This window comes from Panthera onca, chromosome C2, assembly GCF_046562875.1.
Source record: "Panthera onca isolate mPanOnc1 chromosome C2, mPanOnc1 haplotype 2, whole genome shotgun sequence".
Taxonomy (NCBI): domain Eukaryota; kingdom Metazoa; phylum Chordata; class Mammalia; order Carnivora; family Felidae; genus Panthera; species Panthera onca.
The window spans coordinates 120,157,084-120,182,696 of NC_138347.1; the positions used below are offsets into that span (position 1 = coordinate 120,157,084).

The 25,613-nt window shown below is 37.7% G+C and overlaps 1 protein-coding gene across 3 annotated transcripts in view; it reads left to right on the plus strand.

Moving 5' to 3' along the window:
* SLC9A9 (solute carrier family 9 member A9) overlaps positions 1-25,613 on the plus strand; it is a 581,314-nt gene that overhangs the window by 163,817 nt on the left and 391,884 nt on the right. For all 3 annotated transcript variants that reach the window (XM_078432268.2, XM_078432267.2, XM_078432269.2), the window contains one exon: positions 21,789-21,904. In XM_078432268.2, the coding sequence (XP_078288394.1) occupies positions 21,789-21,904 (116 nt within the window). The remainder of the gene's footprint in view (positions 1-21,788; positions 21,905-25,613) is intronic.

Here is a 25,613-nt window from a genome sequence, read left to right on the forward strand (position 1 = left end):
ATGTCCATGAACACATTAGCGTGAATTTTTAAAATTTTGTTTAATGTTTATTTTTCAGAGAGAGAGAGAGACAGAGAGAGACAGAGCATGAGTGGGAGAGGGGCAGAGATAGGGAGACATAGAATTTGAAGCATGTTCCAGGCTCTGAGCCATCAACACAGAGCCCGTTGTGGGGCTCAAACCCACGAGCTGTCACATCATGACCTGAACTGAAGTTGGATGCCCAACTGACTGAGCCACCCTGGCACCCCAGCATGAATTTTTAAAATCTGTTTAAGATTCAACAGTCATTTTTTGACCTACTTACTGCGTGTTATCCTAATAGTCTTCCAGGTAAGTATTGTTATCCTCATTGTACAGAGAAGGAGATTGATAATCTGAGAAGCTAAGTTGTCCTATTAAATAACTACAAATATCAGTGCTTGGAGTTGAACCCAGAATTTCTGACTGTAAATGTTCTTTGCACTGTATTCAGTTGTCACTTTAAAATTCAGAAAGCAGGGGCGTCTGGGTGGCTCAGTCGGTTGGGCGTCTGACTTCGGCTCAGGTCATGATCTCGTGGTCCGTGGGTTCAAGCCCCGCGTCGGGCTCTGTGCTGACAGCTCAGAGCCTGGAGCCTGTTTCAGATTCTGTGTCTCCCTCTTTCTCTGACCCTCCCCTGTTCATGCTCTCTCTCTGTCTCAAAAATAAATAAATGTTAAAAAAAAAAAGATTTAAAAAGAAATTCAGAAAGCAGAGTCCTAAAGGAATGGAAGTCATAATTAATAATCTTTAAATGTTTTTTTCTATTATTTTTTAAACTTAAATCCAAAGTAGTTAACAGATAATGTAATAATAACTTTAGGAATAAAATTTAGTGATTCATCACTTACCTAAAACACTCAGTGCTCATCCCAACAAATGTCCTTCTTAATGCCTCCCACCCTTTAAGCCTCCTCCAAACACTCCAGTAGTAACTCTCAGTTTGTTCTCAGTATTTAAGAGTCTCTTATGGTTTGTCTCCCTCTCTGTTTTTATATTATTTTTGCTTCCCTTCCCTTATCTGTTCATCTGCTTTGTATCTTAAATTCCACATATGAGTGAAATCATATGATATTTATCTTTCGCTTAGCGACTTACTGACTTATTTCGCTTAGCATAATATACTCTAGTTCCATCCACATTGTTGCAAATGGCAAGATTGAATTCTTTTTGATTACCAAGTAACATTCCATTGTATATACACACCACATCTTTATCCATTCATTAGGCAGTGGATATTTCATAATAATTTTTGACAAAAAGGATTGAGGAAAAGGAAATTTTCTATCCATGAGATACCATCTTGGTAGGCTATTCCAGGTGAGCTGCTGCAGAACGGGGCCGAGCTACCTGTAGGGGTGCTATGAAGAGATCAAGGGAAACAGCAGAACCTGCCTGTCCAGGTGGTTGTAGAAATGGGCAGGAAAGGTGTTAGAACCCAGGCATTTCACTCCAGAAGGGATTCAGCTCCAGATAAGAGGGGCTGGCAGAGCACAAACATCACTAAGCCTGATCCAGCACATTGCTGCTTATACGTTTCATTCAAACCTTGGTTCCATAGCAAGGGCAAAAATATTCACTCTGCAAGGACTCTGTTGGTGTTTCAATGAAAACATTTAAAAAATATGCCAGGAAAACATTTCCTCCTGAGTTTCTTCTCAAATCTTGTGAGTGGGGGAGAGAAATATGTAAGAAGAACAGAAAAATGTAAGTAAACAGTGCAAATCAAACCAGTAGGCGAGCTTGCATATCCAGACTGCAGGAAGAAAAAGGAGTTATTTCAGCTTTATGTTGTTTTCCCTGAATGTTTCTTTTTTGTTCTCAATGTTTTCAGCATTAAACACTTCATGATGTTGCATCCACATTATAAAGTGTAGACCTACTAACCCTACCAGTGTCTGTTCAACTGGTCACTTTTTCTTTCCTTATCTGCAAATATATAAGGCCCAACCTGCAACAGTAAATGTGTTATTTGTGGACTGTTTCCATCCACAATACCAGTGACATAGCTCTTCAAAAGTTGTGTGGACAACTGAAAAGGCTTTATTAGAAGCAAAGTGATCTTATAACAAATGGGGTGCATCTTGGTTCAAACTAGTATATCAGAATTCACAAACACAAATGCAAAGAGGGATAAAGTAGGGGATGCAAAAGATTGAAGCCACCTAGATGTAAGAGCAATTCAGACTGTTGCAAGGTAGAAAGTAAACACCTCATCTTAAACAGGCAGCCACCACTCAGCTCCAATGGGTCATTTCCATGAGGAAAAAATGGTCTAACATTGCTAGATCTTGTTTTACAAGAGTAAAATTTTTTTTTACCAGAGTCTGAATTCTTATGTATAATTTTTTACTGTTAGCTAGCAATCCTAACACTTTTGAAAGCAGTCAATTGCTGCTGGCAGCAGATTACAAGCTCTTTGGTAGGTGAGGAATGCAAGAGAGAAGCCATGCTCAGATAGCGCCATTTATTGGAAAATGAGTACCTTCTATGTTGTTAGGACTTTGCTACTTAAAGTGTGGTCCATTGACCAGTAATATTTATATCACAAGAGGATGACTTAGAATTCAGAATATAGGCCCCTCCTCAGACCTACTGATTCTCCATTTTAACAAGATCCCTAAGTGATTGGTCTGCATCTCAGAATTTGAGAAGCACTGATACTTGTATAAGGTCATGCTTAGTGTAAGGACATTCCTGATGCTCTGGAGGGGAGCTTCACCATGGTATGCTCACCCTAGGAGGCACCAAAGAATGATTTATCTCTAGGAGCTACAGATTATAAAGCAGCTGAAGGCTATGGTTCATTTGTAGTCTTCTGTCTCTCCTCTCTTGCTTGTACCCCTCTGCCCATTCTTGGTCTCACCATTTGTGGTCAATGAAAATATTACTGTTGCCTTCCATGGACCTCCCAGACATCCAAGCCAACAGCAAAAGAACCACATAAAGGGCTGTAGAAATTTCCTAGATTTGCACTCTAGAATTATCTCTCCCCCATCTCCCTTCACCATCTCCCCCTTGATCATCATCTTGCTTATTTTTGTTTGTTTAATCTTTTTGTTTTGTTTTATCTCAGCCCTGTGCATCACCATGTGAACTGGCAACCCCATTATGGACTGATTTTCTGAATTTGATCTTGTCCTCCCTTAGGATGTTTTTTCTTAGTGTTCTTCCTCCTCTTGATTCTTACAACTTCATAACAGGAGAGACTTACCTGAGTCCTGCCCTGCACAGGCTCCCAAGCCAATGGTGGCCACTCTTCTCTACCTGTCAGGAGTCTGGAATGAGATACTTTAATCTCCCCTTTGATGTGAACAGATAATTAACAGATAATACTTAATTAGAAATTAAGTATCTTTTCTAAAAAATATGGACATTTGAGTCTTGAAGGAAATAAAATACCATTCCTCTTTTGAAAATAGCTCAAGGTAACACTAATGTGAAACCTAGCAAAGTTGCTATGGACTGTGGTAACTTAGTAAGATAGAAAATTACTTACACACCAAAACCCATAAAATACCTAGGAATAAACCTAACCAAAGAGGTAAAAGATCTGTATACTAAAAACTATAGAAAGCTTATGAAATTGAAGAAGACACAAAGAAATGGAAAAACATTTCATGCTTATGGATCCAGAGAACAAATATTGTTACAATGTTAATACTACCCAAAACAATCTACACATTCAATGCAATCCCTACCAAATTAACAGCAGCATTCTTCACAGAGCTAGAACAAACAATCCTAAAATTTGTGTGGAACCGGAAAAGACTCTGAATAGCCAAAGCAATAATGAAAAAAAAAAAAAAAAAAAAAAAAAAGCTGGAGGCATCACATTTCTAGACTTCAAGCTGTATTACAAAGGTGCAATCATTAAGACAGTATGGTACTGGCACAAAAACAGACACATAGATCAATGGAAAATAATAGATTCCAGGAGCACTTGGATGGCTCTGTAGGTCGAGTGTTCTCATGATCTCATGGCTTATGGGTTCAATCCCCAACTTGGGCTCTGTGCTTACATCTCAGAGCCTGGAGCTTGCCTCATATTTTGTGTCTCCAACTGTCTCTTTCTCTCTCTCTCTCTCTCGCCCCCCCCCCCCCCCGCTTGCGCTCTGTCTCTATCTCTCAAAAATAAATAAATATTAAAAAAAAGGATAGAGAACCCAGAACTGGACCCACAAATGTATGGCCAACTAATCTTAAACAAAGCAAGAAAGAATATCCATTGGAAAAAAAGACAGTATCTTCAGCAAATGAATGGTGTTGCAAAAACTGGACAGTGACATACAGAAGAATGAACCTAGACCACTTTCTTACACAATACACAAAAATAAACTCAAAATGGATGAAAGACCTAAATGTAAGACAGGAAACCATCAAAATCCTGTAGGAGAGAATACAGGGAGCAACCTCTTTGACCTCAACTATAGTAACTTACTAGACCTGTCTTTTGAGGCAAGGAAAACTAAAGCAAAAATGAACTATCAGGACCTCATCAAGATAAAAAGCTTCTGCAATGTGAAGGAAACAATCAGCAAAACTAAAAGACAATTGATGGAATGGGAGAAGATATTTGTGAATGACATATTGGATAAAGGGTTAGTATCCAAAATCTATAAAGAACTTATCAAACTCAACACCCAAAAACCAAATAATCCAGTGAAGAAATGGGCAAAAGACATGAACAGACATTTTTCAAAAGAAGACATCCCGAAGGCTAACAGACACATGAAAAGATGCTCCATATCGCTCATTATCAGGGAAATACAGATCAAAAACACAATGAGATACCACTTCACACTTGTCAGAATGGCTAAAATTAACAACTAAAGAAGCAAAAGATGATGGCAAGGATGCAGAGAAAGGGGAACCCTCTTACACTGTTGGTGAGAAGGCAAACTGGTGCGGCCACTCTGGAAAGCAGTATGGAGGTTCCTCAAAAAATTAAAAATAGAGCCTACCCTATGACCCAGTAATTGAACCACTGGGTATTTATCCAAAGCATCCAGAAATGTTGATTTAAAGAGACACATGCACCCCAATGTTTATAGCAGTACCACCCATAGTAGCTAAATTATGGAAAAAGCCCAAATGTCCATCAACTGAAGAATGGATATGGTAAAGAAGATATGATACACACACACACACACACACACACACACACACACACACACATATATATATATATATACAATGGAATACTACTCAGCAATGAAAAAGAATGAAATCTTGCCATTTGCAACAACATGGATGGAACTACAATGTATTATGCTAAGCTAAACAAATCAGAGAAAGATAAATATTGTATGATTTCACTCATGTGGAATTTAAGAAACAAAACAAATGAACTTAGGGGAAGGGAAGGAAAAATATAAAAACAGAGAGGGAGGCAAACCATAAGAGACTCTTAAATACAGAGAGAAAACTGAGGGTTGCTGGAGGGGAGGTTGGCAGGGGGTAAATGGGTGATGGGCATTAAGGAGGACACTTGGGATGAGCACTGGCTGTTATATGTAAGTGATGAATTGTTAAATTCTATTCCTGAAACCATTATTGCACTATATGTTAACTAAATTGGATTTAAATAAAATTTAAAAAAAAAAGAAAATCTGGCCACAGAGAAGTCCTCAGAGGACTGTTTATTCTGAGGTTCCATAATGAAAATTTGGTAGAAAGGGAATTACAAATTGTCAGAGGCTACTTTCTTCAAGGCCAATCTTCCTTCCAGCTATTCAGGTATTTGCCACAGCCTGTCTCAAACTGAGGCAGTCATGTTAGAATTTCCTGGATGTAAATCCATCTGTACAGGTTAATAAATGACTCACAGTCTGTCAGGTACTAGGTACACTGTACAGAATAGTAAAGTAGTGACACCAGAATCATTAAATCATCTCTTAGCCTCATTTAAGTAATAGTCAATTTATTATTCCTCACTGTCTAGTTGTCCATTTGGAAAAAAAATTATACTTTCTTTTTTTACAGTGGGGAGTCCACTTGTCACTGAAGACACTTTAATCTTAAGGGGAAAAAATGTGCCTTTAAATTATAAGTAATCAACAAAAACACTTAAAAAACATTTACACCATCTCACCCATATAAGTTTCCAAGCATAAATATTCTAGCAATGATCATGCAGCTTAAAACACTAGACCACATATAAAAATAAGTCAAAAAAGAAAAATCCTTAGTTTGGTTTAGTAAGTCATATTCTGAAAAACTTCTGAGAATTTACCTCTGAAAACCAAGGAGTTTGGATAAAGTAAATTAATACTTAGTATAATTGGCATATACAAATAAAAATACTTTCATTTTGAGGCAAAAAAAAAGAAAACGACTTACTCTTTTGGATATAAACCACTCACATTTTGAAAATGCATTTAATTGAAGATACTCTCTTTGATAGATGATCCCCTTGTAAGATGTATCCTGCCAAACAATTTTTTGATGTCATGACTTCCCCAGATTTTCTGTGACAGTGAGGGGACAGTCTATACTTCCCTTACTTCTTGACCTTGCAGTGTGGGAGTCCTTGGTTTGTGATGATTCTGGTCATTCTGACCAGGGCCCTTTCACTCTTGCCCTGGTTTCCCTATCTTTTCTCGTCTTCACTCTCACCATCCCTTTTATTTGATAAATAGCTATTGAGCACCTATGTGTAAGTGCTCTAGGGACTTGGGGATAGGTTAAGACAGAAATGGCCCCTGCCTTCATCCTGGCAGGAAATATAGACATTAGATAATCAATTATACAACTAATTCATTAATTCTGTAGTAAGTGCTATGAGGAAGTATAGCCATTACAAAAGATTCTACTGAACAAATACGACTTTTGCAGGAATAGTTTTTGCAGAATAGTTTCCTTGAAAGAGTGATGTGTGAAGACTAGTTAAAAGATATGGGCAGGACAAAGAAAAACCATAAAGGGTCATCCATTTCCCCATGGTTAGTAACAGTGGGGCACCATTATGTGAAGGGGAAAGGGATGAAGTGGTACTAAAACCTGAAAAGAGAGCTGTGTGTACAGGACCAACTTAATGGAGCTGTGACCTTTGACGGAAGGACATCTAGAGCCCATATAGACCCTGAAGGGAGGGAACTTAAATAATAAAAAAATACATACCCCAAACTTAATCTTATCACCCACTCTTGATCTCCAGTCAGTGTCTTTTCACCTACATTGTCAAATTTAACCAAAAACCAGGGAATAAGGGAGCCCATTGAAGCAGTCCATACAAATCAGCCTCTTGAGACACAGAGCAGGGTGGAAAGGATGGAGAATGGATCTGGAAAAGAATAATCACCCATAAGGATTTTGGCAATAATCTAAGAGCAATTGGGAAGTCGTGAAAAAGTTTGGAGCATGGAGATACATGGTCAGATTTGTATTTTTAAGTTACTCTGGCTACACTTTGGTGGAAAGTGAAGGGATACAATGACACAATTTTAGCAGACATAGAAATATCTAGAGGAGATGTGCTGTTAGCCTGGACTAGATAGTGGATGTATTTGAAACCATATCAAGAGATAAAATAGTTTAGTGATGGACCGCATATGGGGAGGAGGGCAGTGAGAAGGTAGAGATGTGTCCATGATGACCTACAGTTTTCTGAGTGGGAATTGATGCCTTAGCTAAGAAAAGAGACACTGGAATAACATCTGGATTCTGGATAAGATCCTATGTTCGGGCTCAGAGCTGGTGATTTTTGAGGTGCCTATGGGCCAGAATAGGAGTCTAGGTATTATATATGATAGAGAGGCTGCTAGACATCATGTTTAGTGTTATCTGGGGAGCAAAATGAGTTGTTTCCCAGTCTTGAGGAGCTTAAAGGAGTTTTATGAATTCCTCTTCCTATCTCCTGAGAAGGTTGAGGTATTTGACATAGGCAGGGATAGCTTCATCCATTCTCACTCTAATCCCAAACCAAGCATTTGTGAAGAAACTACTGTCAAGTTAGGAAAGGAGTGCTGGTTAATATAATCAGTTCCTGACACCAGTTTTAGGTCCTGTCAAACTGTCTTTATTTTTACTTTGATAACTGACTAAATTGTAGAAAATATTGTCAATTACAAAGTTTCTCATCTTGTCTCTTGGTCTTTGCTTTGATTTTGTCCTTCAGATTTTTACAAAATCATAAAGTTTTAAAGTTTGAAATCACCTTAAAAGTCATTTAGTTCCATTCCCCCAAGTTCAGTCCCTCAAGTATACCTGTATTTTTTTAATAGCGTAAACCATTATTCTTTTTATAGAACACTTAAGGGATGATTAAATTCCTCCAGGGAAGGAAACTAACCACCTCCAATAGTGCATTTCCAACTATTCTTTGGACAGTTTTTCAGTAGGCTGATCTAACTCTTTGTAATGTCCACTCTCCACTCCCTCCTTTTTTTCCCCCTGGCTTTCTGGGGGAACATATTAAGTCCTCTTTCTCCCTTATGACCACCTTCCAGTTATTTTTTTAATGTTTATTTATTTATTTTGAAGGATAGATACAGAGAGAGTGGGGGAGGGATAGAGAGAGGGGGAGACAGAATCCCAAGCAGGCTCTGCACTGTCAGCATGGAGCCTGATGTGGGGCTTGAACCCATAAACCACGAGATCATGACCTGAGCCTAAATCAAGAGTCAGACATTTAACCAACTGAGCCATTCAGGTGCCCTGACCACCTTCCAGTTCTGAACTCTGGGTGCCATATTGCTTGTTGGCCTTCTGTCAGGTACCAAACCCAGCTCTACACCTCTAATCCATCTAACATATTTCTAACCCCTTAGTATGATAGGAGGCATTTTCCAAATGGTTGTTTTTTTGTTTGTTTGTTTGGTTGGTTGGTTTTTGTTTTGTTTTTGTTTTTCCAAATGGTTGTTTTGAATGAGAAACTATTTTAGCTGAGATCTGTCCAATGTTGAATAGAGTGGAATTAGTATGTCTCAAAGTCTGCAAAATATGCTTCCATTGATCCAGGTCTCTTATCTCTACTACTTATTTTGCCATAGATCTGTCTTTTTATTATTTTCTCTTTTCACTTCACTGGGTCAGGAATTTAGTAATATTTGTTTGAATATTTTTAGTATGCGGGTGACTACACCAAGTAAGCTATTTGTGACTTCCTGGAAAATTTGCCTTCACCACCTTCTGCTTGGTTCCTTGACTACTTTCTTCAAGGAGACCTGAGATTAGATGTTGTAGTATTAGAAAAATTGGTGTCATTGGGTTTTTTTTGTCTTTTGGGGTGTTTTTTGTTTTTGTCTTTTTCTTTCTTGCTTTTGTTTTGCTGCCATCTTCTGTCTTCTTTTACTGAGGTATAATTAACATATAATATTAATTTCATTACAACATAATGATTCAATATTTGCATATATTGTAAAATTATTACCACAATAAGTCTACTTAACATTCATCACCATACATGGATACCAACTTTTTTTCTTGTGATGAGAATTTTTAATATCTACTCTCTTAGCAACTTTCAAATGTGCAGTACACCTTCATTAACCATAGTTGCCATGAAGGTGGTCTCTTTGATGCGTGCCACAATAGATCAAGTATCAAGAATTATTTAAAGGATAATCTCTTTCCAATTATGTTGCATCAACTTTCTATAGTGAACTAGATGAAAACATATGTTTCTATGTTGAAAACAATTTATTAAAGGCTTCTCTTGAAAGCTCCAAATTCGAGCCTTTCTCAATTCACTGGTTCTCTGAAACAGAGGTTAATGCTAAATGGCCTTTTGTGTTTACCAACAAAAATGATAGCTGGAAGAACTAAGGAACCCCTTGGATCATTCAGCAGTGGTAATAACACAATGACTATTGTTATGCTCACTTTATGGACAAGGAAACTGAGGAAATGATGAAATAGGGAACTTGCCTCTGGTCAAAGAGCTAGAAATTGGCAGAGGCACTTACCATGCTAGATTTTAACAGTCTGTTTTATGTCTACATACCTGAGCAGGCTGCCCATTACCTGTTTTTCCATTTTATACACAGAACCCTATCAGGTGCTGGGCATATAGTAGGCACTAATTAAAAATATATTGTATGGCTGACTAAATCAGCTTGATTACATCCTCTTCCTCTGAACCTCATTTTTACAAACAAGAAGACACATATTCCTTCTGTGTTATGTCCTTAAAGATGAAATCATACTTGGTAATAACAGGTGCTTTGTTCTCCAGAGGAATAAAGTTGTTAAGAAATGAAATCATTAACTATTGGCCAATTTACCTGGCCCTCATCTACAGATGGTTCACTCCACCAGCTTCTGTCTTACAGCTAAATTCAAAGTCCATTCAACTCAAATCACATGGGGACATGAAGAACTGTCTACATTTCAGTTTAATATATAGTAGTGTAAAGCCAGTCCATAGGTCAAGTGGATGGGAATTAGTAGATAGGAAGTAAGGGCACAGGTGAAGAGTAAGTTATACTAATTTTCTGGTGTTGTATAGATCAGATGACTGAGTGATTGTCAGAAATGTTTGCATAGATTGGTAAGGATGACCCCATGTACATATAGCCCTGGAGTATCGTCAGTTAATATTATGTCAGGGACACTCGAGAGTAATAAGATTTAATAAACCAAATGACCTTCTTTAGCAGATACTTGTGTTGCTGGGTGGTGTTGCTGGAGCAATGGTCTCAAAGCTCAGGATCTATGAGGGAATAACTATGGTAGTAAATATTTTATTATTTTGTTCTCTAAAGAGAATTTTGGTAATTTCTTCTATATTTAAATAGTGGGTAAACCCTGTTATTGGAAGAGAAGCCCATAAGAACAGTCTGTCTGCTCTGAAAAGTTATTCGAAATGTTACAAAAGAAGTTCACTTTACAACTACAAAGGAATTTCAAGTAATAAATTGTCTTACATGCATCATAAGCAAAACAGGCCATTTTAGATTTCCATTCTAGATCAAAAAGTTATTGAAAATGTATTGAAATGATTGAAAAAGAAGAATCAGAGCAAGGAATTAATATTTGATTTTCATCACTCAGAAGATAAGTTCTTCATTCTATCTTGTCATCAATAATGATAATATATCTTAAAGTCATCAAACAGTAAATAGTGTAACATCTTAATTTGAGCTAAATATGTTTTAAACATCTGCATTATTTATGAGCTTTCTACTTGCTGGAAAATTGATCTGAATGGGGAAGAATCCAGAGAGTTGCATTTTCTTGTTATTTACATTTTATTACAACCAGCCATTGGCTTTAGGGTTCCAAATGGTAGAATTGAAGAACATAAACATGCTTTAAGGAATATGAAAAGGGATGGGAAATTTTCTGGGAATTATAGATTAGCAAGTTACATTCAAATCACAAGTTTTATTCCCTTTGCTAAAATTCCAGGCAGCAGAGAATCTGTGAAAATTACCAGTTTTGGCAAAATCTCTTTAGAAGAAAATTAGCATTCCAGTCCTGTCTTGCTACCAGCCAAGTTCAATATAATTTTTACCAAGTCATTAACTTGGATGGATCATGGTTTGCGTATTTTTTAATGACTTTTTTTTCAATTTTATATATTTATTTTGAGGTGGGAAGGGTGAGAGAGAGAGAGAGAGAGAGAGAGAGAGAGAGAGAATCCCAAGCAGGCTCTATTCTGTCAGTTCAGAGCTTGACGTGGGACTCAAGCTCACAAACAATGAGGTCATGACCTGCACCAAAATCAAAAAGTTGGTCACTTAACCAACTAAGCCACCCAGGTGCCCCTTGGTTTCTAGATTTTTAAATAGGTATTCTGTGTTAAATAATTTTTTAGTTTTCTTCCCCCTGATTTAAACAACTGATTCCAACCAGCGTTTCAGTTTCACACTTGAGGAAAAACAACAGAGCAAAGGCTATAAGGTGGTAGGTAGGCCTCTAAGGTCCTTGGGGCAGTTCTTCATCTGTGAAAGGAGAATAATGGACCTTGATTTTATCCACCTTTCAGGAAAGGTGAGAGCAAATGAGGGAACAATTGTACTTGTGTCTTTCAAGTGAAAAGTAGTGGCCAAGAGCCCACATGTGCAAGGCAACAAGCGCCTCTCTTGCTACTTCAGACTGGATGAGTTTTATACTTTGAAATATTTTGTGCAAGCTTCTTGTTATTAATAAAAATTATATGTATGTACGTGTGTATATACACACCTTTGTACTGCCAGTCAGAACTTCTGAGTTGATATAGTTCATCCCAAAGCAAAGAAACCTGTTGTTTTATATAACCAGCAAAATAACTGCTCATAACAAATATGCAATTTATGCTAGAATTTTTAAAAAATATTTAAAAAGAAAAGGTTGAGTATTCCCTTCACCACTTTTGAAAACTTGGTAGGACTTTGCAGTTACCAGCCTCAGATGAGACCAAAACAATCATGGCACTTTCCCTGTGGCAGGGAAAGGTGGATCTCTGTACCTAGGGAAAAAAGTCTCTGTGGAGCTACAGATCACAGGCATAATAAAGGTCTGTTAAATTTTACATTTTAGTGGGTAAGACATCCTTTCACTCTCTGGCCCCCATCCCATTTTCATTTTCTTCTACAAGGAGTTCCAAATTGGAGCCGAGAACTAATAGCCCCTTGAATCCTCACATGCTATCCAGTAATCCTTGTCTTTCATCCATACATAACAGGGATACCAAGCCACCAAGCAGTAGGTATTATGTGCTTTCTGTATGTGGACCTGTAATCTAACTGCATCTCAGACAAACTCTATTGATTAATTCAAAGTGCTGCCATATTAAGGAGTTTACCATCAGAGCCAGAATGCACAGAGATGGCTGAGATATTTTACTTAGTTAACAGGGTTCTCATTTAGAGCTGCCTACTCAAAGCATGGCCTGGGACCAGCAGCATTGACTCCATCTAGGAGCTCATTAAAAATGCAGAATCCCAGATCCTACTGCAGACCTGCTGATCCCCAGATGATTGGTCTGGACATTAGAGACAAGATGTAGTGATTTAGAATACTTGTTCTCCATCCTAGCTACTTATCAGAACAATGGAAGAACTTTTAAAAATATGGATGCATGGGTTCCATCCACAGAGATTCTGATATACTTGGTTGGGATATATCCTGGGCATCATGATTTTCAAAGCTTTCTATGTAATTCTGATAGGTAGCAAAATTTGAGAACCATTGAATTAGACCATATAACAATACATAGTGGAAGAATTCATCACATTGAATTATCCAACCTTCACTGTGAATACCTCGTGTGTTACTACTTGTTTTGTTGGCCCATGTTACCTTTTCCTGTGGTGACTATCCCTCTTTCTTCTACCACAACTCAGGTCTGACTCCATCTGCCTTTCAAGAAATATTTATCTCCAATACCTTCTTCCCCCAGACCATCTTCTCCCTTCCTCTTTTGAAATCCATTTCACTGTACCTTTAGCTTTCTTACTGAATCTGCAGTTTTTCACATAGTAGTCCAGCCATTTATACACATGACTTATTCCTCCTCCTGAGCTGTGAGCTCCTAGAGGGCAGAAGCCACATCTGATTCATCCTTGTAACTTTTGGGATCTAGCAAGGCTGGGTAATGTGTGTGTAGAATGGAGCTTGGAACAGAGAGGGAAAAAGGCAGAACAGCCTGGATGTGTTCTCTTCAAATTATTCAGGTAAGGTGGACACACAAAGAATGCATGGCTAGAATTTACGACCTTAATGAAATAAAGGAGAGAGCCTGGTAAATCACACCAGAGGAACAGTGGATACAAGTTGATAGAAGAATAGAGGAAAGAGAGCAGTGATTATATCCAGGGGGCACTAATCATGGTTTTCTGAAAGAAGGCTGGATAACCTGGGAGTAGAGAGAAGTGAGGAACTCAAGTCACTCAGAGAATTCTGCTACATATCCCAGATTGCTGGTGCAGGCTGTCATTGAGTAAGTGTGGCTAAGTTCTGCACAGTCCTCATTGCTCCTTTCAGATTTTCTCAAAAGTGATCCCCTTTCACCCCTGAATGAGCCAGCATACTCCCAGATAGTAGATATGAGTAGATACACAATCAGGATGCACAGTTAAGCTCTCACCTGTGTTTCGTTCATCTTTCAGTAGATTTCTACCTGTTAGTACAGGTCAACATTGCAATTTATGCCCATTCCACATTCAAGTTTGGGATTTATATCACACTTCTTCTGTGAATCTTGAAGTACTTTACAGAAGGGGGAATTGATTCTCTGCAGGCAATTGTATAAGTTGCTATGGGAGCAGAAAATTGTCACAAAAATTCATGGGTGAGTGAATCCTCCAGGAAAGGCCCAGTAAGGTGGCAAGTTGACAGGCAGATGGACAGTGGAGAATTTGGGAAATGAACTCACTTGATTTTGCTTCAAGGGACCCAAGATCCAATATCCTTAGCCATGGTTAAAGAGCGGTGTAGTTCATCACAACCTCTTCTCTGCAGTCTTTCCATTCTTGAAAAAATGTGGTGGCCACTTCAGGCTCACAGGGAGCCAGATATAGAACTGGCTTAAAGGAAAAATCACGGAAAGCACATGCTTTCCATACCCTTTTACAGCCTGACTAAATGCCTAAAAGGAAGGTCTCCTGGGCCACTCCTAACTCTTAAAGAGCTACTCCCAATATAATATTATGTCAAAGGCATTCTATCAGGAACAAAGAATATATAGTAACTAACTTGTTAAATTTGTGAAGCCAAGGCAAATATATCTTAAATTTTCTACTTAGTATCCAATAGTAAAAAGTAGAAAGGAACTGGTATTTAAATTTCACTTCTATTACTTGTTGGGTTTTCTTGTTTATAAAGTAAGAATCATGATGGCTGCCTAGCTGGTGTGTGTGTGTGTGTGTGTGTGTGTGTGTGTGTGTGTGTGTTGAAAAATATATAAAATGCACTAACATGGGGCCTGGCATAGAGTAGGTACTCAACAAGTATTCAGATATTTGTTCCCTCTTTCCTTCTCCACTTTGTATTCCTACCAAAGTCTTATTAAAATCTCGGGGCCAGAGAGCCCACTATTCAATGGCAAATAGGTGACTTGAGAAAAGTCAAGTTTTCATGGGGTGTGTGGCAGCTAAGAAGAGAATAGAGGCCAGAGGTAGGAAAAAAAACTGTAGGAGTGTGGTTGTTCTGGTGATGGCTGTTGTAAACAAAATTTTTGAGTGGCCAGATGTCCTAAGTATAGAATTTCCCAACCTCAATACACACACTTGTGCTCCTGACAATGAGCCCTCCCCTCATTGCTCTCCTTCCCTCAACCACCATCCCATTACCTAACCAGCTTCCTCTTTCCACTTAGGCACAGAAAAATTGAATGCAGGCTTCCTCTTCCTCTAAAACCTGTCTCCTTCCAACCCTTTGAGAGAAGAAGGGATTAAGGGCAGGCACTTTTAATATGCCCACAAGCCACTGAAGTTACTTTTTCATTTCTTCTTCTCCCCAACCTTCAATGAAACAGAAGGAACAAAGTCTTGAGATTGGTGGGGAAAGTGGAATGGGCCAAAGGGGCCATATAGCACTGTGAGATCTGAGTACCTGCTTCAGTTACAACAGAGCTGCAGGTTTCAAGGGCTTCTTGAAGCAGAGCAGCCTGTACTGAATTCTAAAGTGAAAACCAGAGGTGGAGTCACAGCTTAGTCAGGACAGGCCTTTTCCACTCTTTTCTACAGTGAGTGACAGATGGCAGATGGTTCCCTGGATTTCCAAAGGAAGGGCTTCATTTGTTTGCACATTGCATTCTGTACTGATTAAAGAACAAACCACCTTCAGTGGTAAATGTTTTGCATTCTGGGGAAAAAAATAAGTAGTCGGGGCATCCCACATATTGATGAAACACTGCTGGTAGTTTCGTTACTTGAATGTATATTTCAGGTTCAGCAGATATGCTACTTTCCTCTCAAAGCCTATCCTGAGTCCCCAAGTAAAGACAGCTTCTTCTCCTCTATGAACTCAATGCACTTGATCTGCATCTCTTCCAGGAACTCTGTGCTCTGCTTATGCAGGTGACCTGTGTCTTTTTCCTGAGGATGGAAATAATGTCTGGCTTATCTTTGCATTTCTCATAGGACTTGGTAAAATGACAAAACAGTGACAGAAGAGGAGAATCATCTGTTTGACACCTATAGGAGCCTACCGTCCTACAGACTCTCTAAAGCCCATATAATTCCACCCAAAGTCAGGCTCATCACCTCATGCCAATAATCTTGACAAAGCAGAATTGCTGTTTTGTGTCCCCTGTTTGTGAGCCACCATGAGATGTGAGCTTCTTCACAACTTCTTCCTCACCTGTTTATGATCAAGTCTCACTGCAAACCCCTTCTCTGTCTGGAGACAGACCTGGCTTCACTTGTAGTCAAACTTCTCAGAAGAGTGGAGTATGTTGCCTGTCTTAATTGCTCATTTTCCATAGGCTTTTCAACCCATTCAAATCTCCCATGAGCTTCCACACTCCTAATGACACTAAATAAATGGTCCCGTTGGCAGCATTCAACCCTATTTATCAATGCTCTTCTTGAAACACTTTCTTCTCTTGACTCCTATGACACTCTACTAGATTTCCATTCACATCTCTGACTTATCCTTGTCCTCTGCTGGCTGCTTCATTGTCTCTATCTCATCTTCAAAGGCTGGACCCACACATCCATCGTATACCTCTTCCACTTTATGTTCTCTTTGGACTTTCATGCACACCCACGGCTGCAGTAACATACACCACACTGTGTCTGCTCTCAAATCTGTGTCCTGAGCCAATCCCTTGTTGAGATCCAAACCTGTGTACCAGTCTCACTGGCTGCTTAATTTCAACATTTCTAAAGTTGAACCTGTGATCTCTTCCATAAAACAACGTCCCCCTGTTATGTTCCACAGCTACAGAAATGTGCACATGTGCAAACTATACTTCTTCCCATAAGACTTAGGCACAATACTAATAAAATAATTATAAATTAGCTATTAAATGTCTGGCTCTTCTAATAAAATGTAAGCTCCCTCAGAGGAGGAATTATATCTTTGGATAATTTTTTTGTTTTATGAATGAGTCAATGAGCAAATTAATGAATGCATGGGTGAATGAATAAATGAATTTGGCTAGAATATCCTCCCAACCCCATGTAGCCTAGCATTAAGAAATTATTCATTCTCTTCATAGAAACAGCAGATTGGTGGTTGCCAGGAGCAGGGAGTCGGGGGTGGAAGAAGTGAGTGGAGATGATTAAAAGGTACAAACTTCCAGTTATAAGTCATCACAGCAATTGAGCCTTCTGGAACTTTTTGTTTTGAAACGTTTTCACACATCTATAGGTGTGGAAATTTAATAGTATAAAATAGGCTTATGAAATTTTAAACCAATACACACGTCATAAATAATAAAGTGAGTGTGTGGGGTATTATGCTGGGCATTTCCCCAAATTTTCTTTTGCCCAATGCTTTCTATGAGTATCAGTGACATGGCTGCCATCCTGTAATACTGTACTCTTTGAGAGCAGATTATGGACTTCTACCATTGTATCCTTCATAGCACAAGCACTTTGCATTTCAAAGAATAGTAGCGCTAAGTGGATTATTTGTTAAAATCAAATTATCAACATTTCTGGTTTTTATGAAGCACTTCTGCTTCTGCCCATCCCTGTAACCCAGGCTGTCACTAACCACAGATTGACCCCTGGGGAACATCTTACTCAGGTCTCCCATCTTCACAGCACTGTATGCATTGGACTTTAACAGATTCTCTCTTCCCATCAAACCACATCTCTCCTGTATCCTGAACCATCTGAAATACTTCCTGTGAAGTGCTGATAGAATACAACATCCTGTGAGAACATGGTGGTTGCTAATGGTTTCATTTTTTTTTTAGCTTCCCAATTAATATAGTTGTAACTACTTTTTATTAATAATAATGTAGCAACAATGACAATAGCTCCCATTTATAAAGGAGGGTGTGGCAATAGTATATGCACACTAGTTATTGGATTGTTATAATTACCAGCAATGATGACCATTGTTATTAGTATCGAGCTTGTACTGAACTGGACTTTATTTCTCTCCTTTTTTGGTGTTATCTCAAGTAAGCTATTAGAATTATAGTTACTTTATGTCTCAGAATTGATTTGGAGTAAATAAACGAATCATGTGTGTAAGGGTGTGTGTGGAGGTGGGGAGGGTGGGTGTGTGAACAGTTATGTGTGTCTCTCCTGATTTCAAAGCAATTCAAAAGCTTTATAAAGATGGTAGCTAAGGATGTAGGCTTTGGCATCCAACTGCCTGGGTTCAAATCCAGGTCTCTCGAGAGCTAACTTCTGTGAACTTAGGCAAGCTTTTTAACTTCTCTGACCTAATTTTCCCATTTGTAAAAAAGAATAACCACAGCACCTAATTCATAAAATTTTAAGGATTAAATGACAAATGAATGTCTATTATGTTACATAATAGCACTCACTAATGTATGTTGCTATTTTTTTAAAATTTTTTTTAACGTTTATTTATTTTTGAGACAGAGAGAGACAGAGCATGAATGGGGGAGGGCCAGAGAGATAGGGAGACACAGAATCTGAAACAGGCTCCAGGCTCTGAGCTGTCAGCCCAGAGCCCGACGCGGGGCTCAAACTCACGGACTGAGAGATCATGACCTGAGCCGAAGTCAGACACCTAACCGACTGAGCCACCCAGGCGCCCCTGTTGCTATTTATTTTTATTATTACTATTTTTTTTTTTTCAACGTTTTTTTTTTTTTTTATTTATTTTTGGGACAGAGAGAGACAGAGCATGAACGGGGGAGGGGCAGAGAGATAGGGAGACACAGAATCGGAAACAGGCTCCAGGCTCCGAGCCATCGGCCCAGAGCCTGACGCGGGGCTCGAACTCACGGACCGCGAGATCGTGACCTGGCTGAAGTCGGAGGCTTAACCGACTGCGCCACCCAGGCTCCCCTATTATTACTATTTTTTAAAAGAACTGGAAGAATACAGAAAAGCAAAAAGAAAAGTAGTCACATTTAATTCCATTATATAACTACTATTAACATTCTAGTCTATATAATTCTGGTCTTTTTTTGTTTATATGTATGCCTAAGTATGTTCAATTTTTATAAAATTAGACATTATTTATTACCACTTTATAATTTACTTTATCAATTTACTTTTATATGTCAATATTTAGTCTTGTACATAGTATTATCATTCGCATGTTAACTCAAATATATGTGTTTTGTAATTAGTGACTGGACAGTTAGGATGCTTTGAAGTTTTTACTCTTACAAATAACAGAAATCTGAAATAATCTGAATATACACCTTTGGTATATATTTGATTAATTTGGGCATAAATTTGTAGGAAACAATTTAATAAGCTATAGAATATAAAAAATTAATACTTTAGTTAAGACTTTTATTCATTTCAATCAATAGTATATGAGGCTTCTAGTTTCTATGTAATATTGCCAAGTCTGTGTAGCATATATTTTTTATTTTACCTAATCTAATGGCTTCTATGCAATATGAGACAAGTTATTTTAATTCTAAACCTAGATTTCCAACCTGTAAAATTAACTAATGGGCACAGGATTTAGAAATATAGTCACAGGTCATGAAGTTTACAGTATTCTAGAGCCTTTTGATGCTCAATATTTGAAGTATAGCTCCAATGAGAAAGGGTGGTGAAGTTGGGTGAACACCAGAAGAGGTTGAAGGGATGACTATTGAAGAGCATTCCCATGAATGTTGTAACTGTCTAGAATGTCCCAGGTTGATCACACTTGTAGATTCCAATTCAGAGAGTGATATAATTAACAAATATAATTTGAATTTATTATTATTTTTTTATTACTGTCTATCCTGCTAAAATGTATGCTTCATAAGGGCAGGGATATTTGTTTCATTCACTGATGTATCTTAAGCACCTAGCATGAAACCTGACACATAGTAGGGGTTAAATAATAAATGTCTATTAAACAAACAAACTGAATGAAGCTACCCTATATGTTAAGAGACTGCATGCCCTAGTAACTGGCAGAATACCCTTCCCAGCATAAGTGTGAGTAAGCTGCCATGATTGAGACCTCTTGGATTTGCTTCTTTCCAGCAACCATTGCTATGTCCCATGACATAGCCTGTCTCAGATATGTTAATGCCTTCAGCCTTCCCTACTGCAGTCCACACTCTTCACAGTAATATTGGCCTTCTCTGTTCAAACCCATTATGAGTTGTCTTACTAGTTCAACTTATTTTCAAGTTCTTAGGGATATTCCATTGTTGTGCCTTCATACAACCTAGAACAACCACCTAATAGGGTAATTGTGAATATATTATATGGGATAATATATAAAGTAAAATATATATCTGTTCATTTAACCAATATTATTATAGACTCAGGAGCCAATTCCACACAGTTCGCTTCTAGGTTGCAAAACTTAATTCCTGTGTCACTTTGAGCAAGTTACCTGATGATACTGTGTTCAGTTTTCTTATCTGTAAAATGCAAATAGTACGTACCTTCCTTATAGGACTAATGTGTGGATTAAATTAGTTAAAGCATGTGAAAAAATAGAAATAGTAAGTAAATATTATATATTTTGATAAATATTATTGGCAGTAATAATAACCTCATTGGGAATTTGCTCTGTGCCAGAAACCAAATGTATATTATCTCAGGTAATTCTTAAAACAATTCTATGGGCCAACTATTATTGTTACCACAAATTCATTAGTAAGGATATTAAGGCTCAGAAAGTTTTATTAATGTCCTAAAACCATACAGCTAGTGAGTGGTTGAAACTGGATTCAAATGCAGATGTGTCTGAAATATTTTCTAATGAAGAATTTTTTTCTTAAAATATTTTGAAAGATCTGCATTCTCATTAACATAATTTCTGATATCTGATTTCTAGGCTTTTTAGCCATGCTCACAACCTTAGAACATTTTCAAGAAATTAACTTTCAATGCATGTGAATATTTAAACATCCATCTGTTAGTGTAAGGGTATATAGTTTCTAAGGACTCTCAGAGTCACTTACTGTGATTTTACTGTGGCCCAGTTCACCAATCTCTGTATTTCCTCTAGTATGATGTTGGAAAAAATCAGTCAGTTAAGTAATTAAATACAATTTAAAAATTATGGGGTGGCAATTGATGACCAATATAGACAATCTCTGTTCCATGGTATGGGTTTGGTAAACTTATAAACCTTTTATAATCTCATGAAAAGAATGACTATCCTTGGAAGATCAAAACATAAACCTTTCAGGATTCATTTCTCAACAGTGTATTGAGGTTACAAGAGCTCCAACATAACAGTGATTTTTCTACCCAGTGTGGAAGTGTCCTGACACTAGCACTAGTAGAGACCCATATATTATAGAGTAACTGGCTGGACTGAGTGTGCTGTGTGTGACCAATATCCTTCTCATTCCAGTGACAGACTTGAAATTTGAACACTTTTCAGACACCCCTACCACATAAAACAATGAAAACTGAAAAGCAATCCATGTGCAGATGTTAATCCAGCTGCTGTATTTGTGGGCATAATTTGCTATGACATATTTGACAGATTATTTTTTATAATCTTGAGATTTATTTATTTTCATTGAAATATACTAGAAAATATTGTTACCTTTTGCCAGGTGAATGAGTGGGGATATTTGGTAAAAGTGTCTTTCATAGTCAAGAAATCTCAGCAATGTACTGAGAGCTAGCATGACCATGAATTGGCAGAATGGTAGTAATTTGTGAATGATGTTTATTCAGGAAGCACATTAGAAGGTTAGCAATGATAGCGTGGGTTTGCACAGGATTCAGCTTGATGTTTGAAGATCTTATTTTTCTCTTCAACAGGTTAATTATGTATGGCTTTGTGAGAGCTATGGTATATGCTGGCCAGTTGAAAAATGGAGACTTCCATTTCACCGACTGTTTGTTTTTTGGTTCACTGATGTCTGCTACAGATCCAGGTAATTGCTCAAATCGTATGTTGTGTGTGTGTGTGTGTTTTCGTTTATGAATCAAACATTTATATTAAATGTTTCTCTAAAGTCCTTCACCCAAGTCTACATCATAATAATTCCTATTCCTTTTAAATTGTAGTTGACATATCTGTAAGTCATTTAAAAAAAAAAAAAAGAAGAAAAAGAAAGAAAAGAAACGGGCGAATATTCTAATAGCTTTCAAAAAATGGATCTGAAAGCAATTTCAGTAGTAGGAATTTCAGAATTTAAAATTCATTATAGCTTATTTTTCTAAGATATATAGCCATTTTGAGCTATAGGAGTTATTTTTTTCTCCAACTTGTCTTCTTTCAAAAATGACCTATTGAATTTAAAAGTAAAAAATATTTTCAAAAAAATTGTTTACTATGGAACTTTTCAAACATATTAAGAGTAGGGAGAATAATAAAAAGAACTGTCATATACCCTTCAGCAGTTACCAAATATGGTCAATATTTTTGTCTACACCCCCCCTACACTCCCTCTCATAATGACTGGATTATGTTAAAGCAAACCTCAGATACTGTATCATTTATTTGTAAATATTTGTAATGGTATTGTCATTATGAAACCTAAAAATATTTATAATTATTCTTTTTTAAAAATATTATTTTACTATTTATTTTTGACAGAGAGAGAGAGAGAGAGAGACAGAGACAGAGACAAAGCATGAGTGGGGGAGGGGCAGAGAGAGAGGGAGACACAGAATCTGAAGCAGGCTCCAGGCTCTGAGCTGTCAGCACAGAGCCCGAAGCAGGGCTCGAACTCACAGACCATGAGATCATGACCTGAGCCAAAGTCAGACACTCAACCGACTGAGGCACACAGGTGCCCCTATAATTATTTTTTAATTTTATCAAAGAGCTAGTCTCTCTTCAAATATCCCCAATTGCTTTTTTGTAATTATCATTATTAGTTTGTGTAATAGTTTATACAAATTAGGGCCAAATAAGGGCTACATGTTACAAGTGATTAGCGTTGAGTATCGAGTCTCTTTTAATTTGTATGTTCTTCTTCCATCTTTTATTTTCATCAGTTATTTGTTGGGGGGAAAATAGGCAATTTGTCTTGTGGTTGGATTGAATATGGCTCCTTAAAATATACCTCTATAGCACATATTTCTTGTAAATCTGATGGTTAAATCTAGAGGCTTAATGAGATTCACGTTCATCTTTTTTGGCAAGATTACTTTGTAGGTGGTGTTGCGAGTTTCTATAGCAAAATATCACGTAGTGATAGTGACTCAGCTGTCAACTTGACTCATCACACTGTTGTACAGCTATTCCAACAAAACCCACCAGAACACACCTGTAGCTAAAAAGATGTGTTTATTACATGTTATAATGAGAGAAAATTCACACCAGAGGAAACATGGGACCTCTCAGTGGGTATTAGAAAAGACTTGTTATAGGCTCAGGCGTAATATGTTTGGTGACTTGAGGGAGGGCTTAAGGAATTGGAGCTTTGCTCTGGATAAGATGCTGTCAGGAAGCAAGAGGGCATTTTAATAAGTCTTATCTAAAATCAGGAAAGACTGGATTGAGCCTAAAGTTAAAATTGGTAAAGAAGTAGTGGTCACTTAGAATAGCTAAGATAGGAAGATGTTTGGTCAGTTTTTTAGTTTGGAGAGTGTTCATTATTTCTGTTGAGACATGATTATAAATTATTGTTTTGTTGTCGTCGGATTGTTTTGTTTTATTTATTCATTTACTTTTGTTTTGGGGTTTTGTTTTAGAGAGAGAATGCACATATATGAGTGGGGGAGAGGAGCAGAGGGAGAGAGAGAGAGAGAGAGAGAGAGAAAGAGAGAATCTTTTTTTTTTTTTAAATTTTTTTTTTTTTTTTTTTTTTTTTATTTATTTTTGGGACAGAGAGAGACAGAGCATGAACGGGGAGGGGCAGAGAGAGAGGGAGACACAGAATCGGAAACAGGCTCCAGGCTCCGAGCCATCAGCCCAGAGCCTGACACGGGGCTCGAACTCACGGACCGCGAGATCGTGACCTGGCTGAAGTCGGACGCTTAACCGACTGCGCCACCCAGGCGCCCCGAGAAAGAGAGAATCTTAAGCTCAGCATGGAGCCCACCACAGGCTTGATCTAACGACCCTGGGATCATGGTCTGACCCAAAATCAAGAGTTGGATGCTCAACCAACTGAGCCACCCAGGTGGCTCTGTTCTGCAATATTTCTGTTTTTGTCTTGATTCATTGTGGTCACAGAGTGACCTTGTCTGATGTTGTTCTGTGAAATTCTTTACGTTCCGCAGGAGAACACCAAAGCCCCAATGATAATAATAGTAGGCCAGCTCCTGAATGTCAGGGGCTGTTTTGTCTTTTTTGAGAATAGCCATCTGACCAGTGGTATTGGCACCATATGTTTGCTTATTACAAATGCAGAACCTCAGGCTCAACCTCAGATCTACTGAATTGGATTCTAGAATTCAACAGTATCCTAAAGTGATTCATATGCACATTAAGATTTGAGAAGCATTACCTTTTAGCATTCCCCATTTTGGCTAATGCCTTTAGTATCCATTGATGGTTACTGCTTAATTAGTCCAATATTAATTAGGGGTTACAAACTGGTGGTATGCTAATTGTATCCTACCTTTTGTATTTATTAGCTGGTACTCTCTTATAAATAAGCAGCTTTCCAGGTCAACTATGTAGTACCCCATGATATCATTTGAACAAGGAAGCAGGATAAATGATTTGTTCTTTTCCTTTATTTACTAATTTTCAAAATAATAACTTGTTTCCTTAGCATCCTCCACATATGACCACAGAGATTTTTCTTTTTTAAAGTATTATATCAACACATGGATTTTAATATGGTTGATGTGTTTTTATCTATTGCTGTCATTCTCTTTGACGTTCAGAATACTCCTACTTGACAACTGGTTGCTTCTTCAAGTTTCTCCTATATCCTTTTGTCATGACCCCAATGGTCTTACATAGGTTTCCTGTCTTTGAGTAGGACTAGATGTTCCAACCTTAGTTTGTGTGTTTCTTGTACCCTGACTTGGAACCAGCCATTTCCCCAAGAAGCCTTGGTTCTTTATAAGAGAGAAATTTACTGGGGCACCTGTCCGGCTTCGGCTCAGGTCACAGTCTCACAGTTCATGAGTTTGAGCCCCACATTGGGCTTTATTCTGACAGCTCAGAGCCTGGAGCCTACTTTGAATTCTGTGTCTCCATTTCTCTCTGCCCCTTCCCTGCCCATGTTCTGTCTCTCTCTCTCTCAAAAATAAGTAAACAGTTAAAAAAATTTAAAAAAGAAAAGAGGGAAATTTATTTATAGACCAAAATTTTGGGCACTAGGGGGTTTCATTGCTACTGGATTGGTCATTGTTTCTAAATATTTGTATTTGTTTTAAAGGAGAAACAATATCACAAACTTGTATTAATATTTTCAGCCCAAATTTAGGATTACAGAAATTTTAATTAACCACCTTGAATTTTTATTTTTATTTTTCTTCTGCCTACTTTTTCTTATTATTACATTAATATAATTTATTTCCTTAAAATAAATATTTTCAAAATTTTAGTATACATTATTAAAAATATGATTATTGAAAACTGCTTAAGATTTCACTGTGGTTCTTTTTTAACTTTTGAGTATCTCAGTAGTGATGAACAGTTAAAAATTACTGTTTTAAGAGCCTTGAAATAATTCC